The 9,194-nt window shown below is 35.7% G+C and overlaps 1 protein-coding gene across 5 annotated transcripts in view; it reads right to left on the minus strand.

Annotated features, from left to right (window-relative positions):
* Nucleotides 1-8,567, minus strand: part of LOC105148048 (FERM, ARHGEF and pleckstrin domain-containing protein 1) — a 36,689-nt gene extending 28,122 nt beyond the window's left edge. The window contains exons 1-10 of one of the 5 annotated variants that reach the window (XM_087416657.1): nt 7,860-8,556; nt 5,469-5,742; nt 3,801-3,905; nt 3,506-3,728; nt 3,230-3,353; nt 3,050-3,137; nt 2,798-2,953; nt 2,535-2,695; nt 2,230-2,304; nt 463-605 (exon numbers count right to left, since the gene is read on the minus strand). In XM_087416657.1, the coding sequence (XP_087272783.1) occupies nt 463-605; nt 2,230-2,304; nt 2,535-2,695; nt 2,798-2,953; nt 3,050-3,137; nt 3,230-3,353; nt 3,506-3,728; nt 3,801-3,905; nt 5,469-5,654 (1,261 nt within the window). In that variant the 5' untranslated portion in view covers nt 5,655-5,742; nt 7,860-8,556. The other 4 variants (XM_011059514.2, XM_087416655.1, XM_087416654.1 and 1 more) reach the window with 4 other exon arrangements.
* Nucleotides 8,568-9,194: the final 627 nt, after the last annotated feature.

The following is a 9,194-nucleotide window of genomic DNA, read 5'->3' on the forward strand; positions in this document are numbered from 1 at the left end:
GTTAATATTGTTTCCATATTTTTCAAGATATCAAAGTTGAATAATTATTTCATTTTTTATGTGAAACTAAACGCATAAACGTTTCAATTTCGAGTCTAAACGTACATATATACATTTTTTTGGAACATTTCAATGAGATATAATCGTATACATAAAAGATTAGATTTTCTTGCATTATAATTTTTGCGCGTACACATACACACACACATACACGCACATGACAGACACGCACGCATACACACACATATTCAATTCTTATAAACATAAAAGTTAGGCACAAAATCCGTTTAAAAACGATCTATATAAGATACGCTATTCTACTCTACTATTACAATACTTTAGTTATGATACGGTGAAAAGAAATGAGGCTAGAAACAGGTGGACAGAAATAGAGAGCCAAAGGGCGAAGAAATTAAAAATAAAGCGTTTGTTGTGGAGGTTGGTGTCGGTCATGGTACATACCAGGATCGCCGAGGGGCAGGAGGGGGTGGGCAGAGATGCTGGAGCTGCCCATAAGGGAGCTGCTTGGAGTGGCCCCACGATAGCCTCCCCCCTCCGAGCCCTGCAATGCCCTACCACCGCTAGTCTGCCGGAACGAATTGGACCTGCGAGCAAGAGAGAGTCAAGTTCAGCATCAGACTTAGGCTGTCAAATGCCAAGCCTGTGTTTGGAACTAGCTTATCCCTTCTTTCTCTTTTGTTATCGTCAACGATTGTTAATAAGAAAAAAAGAAACGGAAAAGAAGAATGCTTCTCGACTAACCGACGCTAGGATGCAAGGAATTATGCGGATGATATTGATTTTCGTACCAATCCACATCTTAAAATATGCGATAAACAAAAATAGATTCTACTTCTGATACGATACACGGTCAACACCGCCGTTGAGTGACTTTTACTGCAATGTAATTATTGTTGTTGACATAAAGTTATTTTGTATTTTTAATTATACAATATAATAAAATATAGAAATGTCTTTTAAAACGTTTAAATGTGCAAATATTTATGTATATACATATATTTACTAATTATATACGTATATATAATTAGTAAATCATCACGAATTATCGCGGGTGCAACAGAGAACTGTGTACTACCATTGAATTTGGGAATAGTGAAGACAGCCATTATTTTCGACGGAAAACGAAATTGTAAAAAAAGGCTGTCCTACTTGCAAAAATGCCATATAGAATATACTTTATAAAAACATTAATATAAAAAACTTTATTTGCGCGTTCGAAAATAGCCATACGTGCAGTAATTATATGAAACACAAGAGAAATATCTTGCGTGTTCCAAAGCATAAATAAAATACAAGGAAAAGTGCACTTTTAAAATAAATATACCTAATATATTATTCACATCATATTTAGACATCATATTTAGACTTTAATGCATTCAACTTTGATCGTATATAAATTTATTTATATTTTATTGCTCTCAAAGTGAAAAACAGTCTAGAAGAGACAAAATATATAATAAATATTTAAAATCATCTTAACAAAGAGACTTTTTTGCAGAGTTTAATATCAATATGTAATAATGTATAATTTTAACTTACTTATAAACAAATTTAATGTCACGCGCGTTATAATCTTTTTGTTAGTCGATGTTTCAATGTATGAAGGCGTTCTTCAACCGTGCATCGATATCGCACAGCAAATGAAAATCTACCGGTGTACAAGAACAACTTCTTTTCTTTTAATTGTATCATATAATAGACTATCTTCTATTTTAGAGAACAATCTACTGCTATGGACAAATATCTTATTGGATAGAACTTGTTAGGGCAGTGAAACATGGTATTTTGCTGTGTATTATTAGATACAACAATATAAATAATTAGTGATCACGCTATTGAGAGAGGGTACACTCATCATTCGGGTTTATCGTGCCTGATGGTGAGCCTGACTCCCCGCCACCCCTGTCCGAGCAGGCAACACTGACAAACGGAAATATAAAAATGGATATGATAAACCGTTTTCACTATGGAAATTGGAAACGTTTGGATAATACATATATAAGTATTGACTTATATCCCGGCAAAAGCAAGACCGTGCCACCTCCTATCTTACTCACAAGTTTGGTGCGTTCGTTAATAAAAATCTCAATGGTACAAACCAACACTAAGAAAATAATAATGGTCTGCATGCACTATCTACATATTACATGGATATCCAAGAACTCTTTTAATTATTCAACAACTCTTCGATCTCTTAAAGGAACTTACCTTTGAAATGTCTGCCTCTTTACGTAATTATCTCGAACAAATTCAACAATTTGTTTTTGAGTTTTGCCGCTATACCTGGTAATATGTAAAAGCATTACAATATAGTGATATTTTGATTATCCAAATTCAAAATACCATATGTTATTTAACAAGTTCCTATACGATTATATTATATTTTAAAAATAGAATATTTAAATATAAGGTATATATATCTAATATACATTTAAACTCTAGAAAACTATAGAAATTGGACATTAACTTTCTTCTACAAATATAGCAATATTCTTGAAGCTGATTTGACATACCTAAATGATGATCCACGGCTAAGCACTCTAGTTTTCTGTCTTACAACTCTCTTAACTACAGAACAACGGAAGAAACCATGATTTTCTACACATTTTTTCCAAAAGTTTTTACACTCATTACGTCCCTCAAAGAAAAATTCGACTGTGTCCTTATAATATCCCTACAAGTAATAAAAAGTGACATAAATACATGATTACAATATTACAAATATTCAAATACATATTAATTTAATGTCTAATATAAAAATAAATTAAATACTCACATAGCCTTCAGGATGTAATTTGATTAAAAAACGTTTTCGTTTAAAACTGATTTTTCTGATTTTGGCCCAACTAAATGTATTTATCTTAGTATAATTTTGAAAGACTACAATGCCCATATGTGCTACTGCGAGATTTAATGGAACATTTTCATGATCCTAGGACAAAATAACATAAAGTTATAAAAATATTTTATACGCAGAAGAGACTGTTTTTGTAATTTCAAAGTATATAAATCTTAGAGTATGGCTTACCTTAGCTGGATGCATTTTCATTCCATACAATTCACAACGTCGAGCAGTTTCTAAAAGATTGAGATCTGCCTCTGCAGGAGATTGACCCCTGTTAACATTAGGCATAATATTAGGTACGCTCAACATTAATAAAATTATGTATTTGATAAATATTGATTTATTTCGATATATATTTCTTACGCATGTTTCTTGTGATTCTCCATAATACGTCGTTCTAATTCTTGATCCTGATGAGGCACAAACTTGTATGTTGATAAATACGTATGATCTGGATAGTCTTCTATTACATAATCTCCACATTCAGCTAACAAAAAAATAATAATCAAAGAAATAGATCACAACATATTTTATTAAACAACGGCAATGAAATATATTATGAAACAATTAAGTTAATCTAATTTGTTAGGCTTAGGTTTAAAATTAATAGTAATAGAAACATACAATAATTATTATTACCTTGGACAATATAACTGGCCATCAATGCTGCTGTGTTATCATTGCATTGCAGTAAACCTTGAGCTAAATCCCGTTTGATTTGTAGACAGAATAAATATCTTGTAAATTCCTCCTCGAGCTGTGCAGGATCTGGCGTATAAAATTTAACACAGAATCTCAATAACGGATCAATAAGAGATAAACCAACTTGTCTGCATACTGGTTTCTCCAAATCCAACCAATACTGTAAATATCAATATTTTTAATTTCATTGTTCATTAAAAAATGTTATTTACAATGTTAAATTACGTCTTACTTTTGTAAAATTTGGTTCCTGATATTCAAGACCAAAGTAATCCGCTTCTAAAAGATGCAATTGCTTACAAACTTGATCAAACAACACTCTACCTAGTGCTTTGGCCTGAAATTTTCAAATAATTACATTTATGTATGTATGATGTAAGCTTTGATACAACTAACTTTGTTAAATTATAAAATATCGATATCTCGCGTTACTATGTTATATTTTCATAATAAATAATTATCATATGAAATATCTAAAAGAAATGTTATGTAATCGAGTGCTATGTAAATGTACAGAATAATCTTATTGTACTTTCACTGTAAAAAGTTAAGATGCTAGAATAAAATTAATCTCTAAAGAAACAAGCAACACGTTGCAAGCATTGTAAATAAATAATCAATAAATGAGTATACATATTTCACACATTCAAGGAGATCCCCCATTTGATACATTATATGCTCCAATAGCTCATTCTTCTGGAAGTATATGCACACACTATACTACATATATATGGTAACTATCTTGCCAATATAAAAATACATAATATTATAAGCTAATAAAAATTTTTAAATTTAAATAACAAAATATCTCATTTACAAAAATTAATTCTAAGATTCTTTCGAAAATTTTTAGAAGCTTACAAGCTCAAAATTTTTACAAGCTCAGTTTATCTATGCTCTCTTCAGCATCATTAAAATCTCCCATAATACTAAAACAAGTATGAAAATTTTTAAGATGGTAATTCCAAAATAATATAACAAAAAAATGCAAATCTTGAATATCGGAATTTTAAGTTAAATGGCTTCAGAGAGAAGATTATAAGAGGCTTTGTAATCAATGACTCTTGACCTGAATATACGAAGTAAATGGTTTAACATGCCTATGGAGCAAAATATGATAGAATTAATACATGTGCAGGCTTTTGGATTACATAAAAGATACGAACACAAGTTCAAGTTACATAAAAATAATAATGTCAAGCATATTAAATAATATATATACTTTACGAAGATTATATCAGAGAGATATGAAGCTCTCTCAAATTAAATTATTTAATGGCGTTTTAACACACACATACACACACACGCACGCATACATACACACAAAATATACGTGGAGACGCATAGGACAGATATGTAGCTTAGGCTCGCAAATACAATAATAGAGGAGCACACATTCAATTGCTGTATAATGTAGAATTATGAAGGTACAATAAGATATTCAAGCATCACTCAATGTCACTTTACAACATTTATTCCTGCAACAGTTTCTGTAGGGTGCAAGAAGTCGCCTTTATGAATAGTAGACGGCAAACATTTTCACATATAGCTTGCGTATTTTAGCTTGCGTATGAACAATGCACACGAAGGTCTCAAAAAAACATATTACGCCACACGAAGAACAAGAGCGTAAAATATTCTTAACTTATATTTATAGAGGTTCTATCGTGACCTCAGTTAGACAAAAACTCTCGCGTTTACTTCTATAAAGGGTACTTTAAGAAGTGAATTTGAAGCTGTATCGATCTAAAACTTTATTAACTAAAAGATTTTAAATTTTGTTAAATTATTTGAGAGCTTCACTGTACAATTTCCTTCATGTATTTTAACACTTAATTGCCGTAAGCATTTCAGATATTACGAGACGATATTATTTGAGGATGAAATAAGTAGTCTTTACCTGCACTTGAAACATTGTAATAGAGTCATCCAACATCTGTACACGAACTGCCAGCATCTTTCCAGCTTTTCGCGGTGTTGCAGGAGGTGTTCTACTACCTCCGTCTACACCAGCTGGCGTCGAATGACTGTGAGGCATTTTCGAGCCGGCCCCCTTCATGCCAAAACTTTCTATATCATTCATCATGATTCATTTAGTCTGTTTTACGGAGCAATCGTTTAATGCGTATTTTCATAAAAGAGACAATCAATGTGTGTCTGTATTATGTCATCATCTGTAACGAGAGAATTAGGAGAGATAAGAGATTCTGTTTTCAAATATATCTCATGGGAAGAAATTCAAGATCAGATAAAGAACCTACAATGTATGATCAGCTGCAAAAAATATTCACGTATAAAATAATAAGAATAGTCAACTTACGTGAGCTTGTTGAGCGATCTAATGATTTTATTAAAAACAGGAAACGAGTAATCACAATAGACTGCATAACAGAATCAAACATATGAAAAAAATGAAAAAATAATGGAATATTTCAAAAATAGCAACAAAACATTTCTCTAATCAGTTACTTTACAACTGTTGAAAGTATTTTTTGTCGCTGATTGGATGACACTTTAAGATGCAAAAGATTAATCTCAGCGGAGAAAACTTTGCAAAATAAACGTTTCTGCTGAACGCGGCCTATCTCAGTGTCGAGACAATACTTGTTTTATCCCGCAACTCGCACTATTTCTAGATAAAGGGACAGGAGAGATTCAAAGAGAGAAGGAACAGAATACGTGCCAATTTTACCCCGAGTCTCGCAAAGCGGAGCAAAGCGGACACGAGCGTCTTTCTATTCCCGACGCGCTGCTCCACTTTCGGCTGTCACCGTACACGCGTCTTTTTAAAAGCGCATCGATTCATTCTCACGACGCGGCGCGGATACGCGAGACAGGACAAGACGTAACTCGGGTTCGCGTCGTTATCTATCCGATCGTCGTCAGAGAACCGACGCTAAGCGACGGTGTTTACATAACGCGCTGCGGTATATCCTTGTAAGTCACGCGGAGTCCCCCGCGTCGTTTCCTCGTTCCGGTACCGCTAGTTTCGCCCCGATTAACCTTCCTCCTCTTAAACTTACGTTTTTCACTTTCTAGTTAACTTGGACGCAGCTTCGCCTAACTTAACGATAATGTAAAAATCGTGTTTTTTTTTATCTATGATTAATCACTAAACTAAAGTAACTTTTAAAGTAACTGGTAAACTTTGAAAATTATTCACTGCAAAATTATTAGTTTAGGCTATTTTTCTTGTAGGACACAAATATTCTATCTTTGTTATTCGGAAAATGTCAAGAAGGATAGAGTGACATTTTTTCGGCCGCGTCTCCTAAAAGAAAAGCAGCCTTAATGATCAGCCATAGCTAAATGTCAAACCACGAGTTAATAAAAAAATGAAAAAAAAAACAGGTCTTAACGTCCATTTCAAGCAACGTAGATTAACTTTTATCTTCTTTTTTATCTTTCCCTAGTGCTAAAAGTTAGAAAAAACTGAAGAGAGAGAGAGTTGAACCAAGATTAAAGTTAATCTACATTGGTAGAAACGAGCATTAGATTTATTGGTCCTCAGGGCCGCGTTGAAAAAGTTCAGTCGAGTGTATATTCAGAGTCTGACATCGTTTTATCCTTGCTGTTCTCCGAATGTTAAACAAGAATCAAATGATATCCGGATGAAATTTCTGTTCGTAGCCGATGCTCGTTTTTATCAATGTAGATCAACTTTAATCTTGGCTCTTCATCTTTTTCTAAAACTAGAAAAAGACGACAAGTTGGTTGAGCCGAGATTAAAATTAAGCTATATTAAAGTAGAAACGGACACCATTCGGGCCAGGCGCGATTAACCGCGACGACGACGAGGACGACGTCGAGTCGTCACGAGAGAGAGAGACGCCTCACGCGAGTCCCGTAACTGACCGCGGTCGAGGATGGAACGCGGGAGGATGCGTGTTTTAATGCGTGCTAACGTTTACGCTTTCACCTCGCTTCGCCGCGCGTTATAGGTAGTTATAAGCAAACGCCACACACCGCCGCGCCGCCCGCGCACGTCCGTTCGCATATAAAGTGCGTGGTCGTCATAATTGCGAGTTCCTCGGCGGTGGCGTACCGAAAATGGAAGCCGATAGGTCGTCGTCGTTGTGGTAGACGGATGCTCTAGAACGCCCTTCGCGCGTTGTGCCTCTTCCGCGAGAGAACCCGGATGGTTCGTATATCGTGAGAACGAATCGCGGAATAAAGCGGAGTAAAGGAGAGGCGGAAGAAGAAGAAAGATATAGTTTGTCTATTTAGAAAGAAAGAGAGAGAGAGAGAGGAAGAAAAAAAAGTGGGCTGAGTAATTATATGTTATACGTACGTCTACCGGGGTCGTCGGTGGTGTGCCCCGGTGGCTGCCAGCACGTCTCGACACGCGTCAACCAGAGTTCATTGATCACTGAGGCACCACCGCTGCGTCCGCCGGCCGCTTCCGTCGACCGCTACACCGTGTCCTCCTCGCGGCTGCGGCGGCGACAGCGGCGACAACGACGACGATGACGACGACGACGACGACGACGACGATGATGATGACGGAAGGGAATGGGATGATCTCGTGTCGTCGTTAATAATGGGTGGCGATGCTGCTGTTGCTGCTCGCCGATCTCGCGGCGCCGCCCGACGTCGTAGGTGCGGCGATGTGTGCGCGACGATGCTCGACCATCGAGCGCGTACGAGAGCCCCGAATCGGAACCATCACGTATAGATACGTACACATAGATATATATGTGTATATCATACGTGCGCACACACAATCTCACGCGACGACACTCACTTACAAGACGGTTCGAGGAGGTTCCGTCACCATTTAGACATCATTTACACTAAACGAACAGTGGTGCTCAAGGATGGATATCGCCATTACGTTGTACGTTCTGTTCTGTTGCGTTTTATTACATCGCGTTACGGCCGTTCCCGTCTTCGTTGTTTGCGATGTTCGCGATCGCGCCACAAGGCACAACTACAATGTAGGGCCGGTCTACCGAGGGCGCGACATGTACAAAGGGCGGTGGCACCGGTCCCGCGAACCGCGTGTGTGGTGACACCTGACAGTCGAGGTCGACAGGTAGGACGATTTACCTGTCGAAGGACAATTATGATGAGGATGTCACGCAGATAAATATTATTGTAATTTTTATCGAACGAGGTCGATAAGACTTAAAGAGCGCTATATTATCGATTGATGATTACCTATCGATATATTTCTTTACTCGATCGATATAATGATAATCAGTGTCGGTAAAACTTTTTTCTACATTATCACACGTGGATAATCGAGCTCGGATGATAATAATATAATTGCAGATTTTAATAAAGATCGAATATTTTCAAAATATCATCATAATAGCGTAAATTAAAATTAATATTATATATACAAATATAATCAAGTAATCATGTTTTTAACAATCTCTCACGCGAACTCTTTTCTAACAGAAATTATCGATTGTCTAAAGAAGGAAAAATAATTAAAATTATCGCCATCTAGAAACTCGTTTAAGATTCTGTCATTTATTCCTCACATTCGATTTATGCTCCAATCTTTATTTTCGATTTTTAATAGCTATATTTTTTAATTGTTAATTAATGTCTATAATCGTTACTCGCACGGAGATCAGATCAGCAAATAAAAGTAAAAAGAAATATATCTAAATAAATT

This window comes from Acromyrmex echinatior, chromosome 2, assembly GCF_024713525.1.
Source record: "Acromyrmex echinatior isolate Ae372 chromosome 2, ASM2471352v2, whole genome shotgun sequence".
In the NCBI taxonomy this organism is placed as follows: domain Eukaryota; kingdom Metazoa; phylum Arthropoda; class Insecta; order Hymenoptera; family Formicidae; genus Acromyrmex; species Acromyrmex echinatior.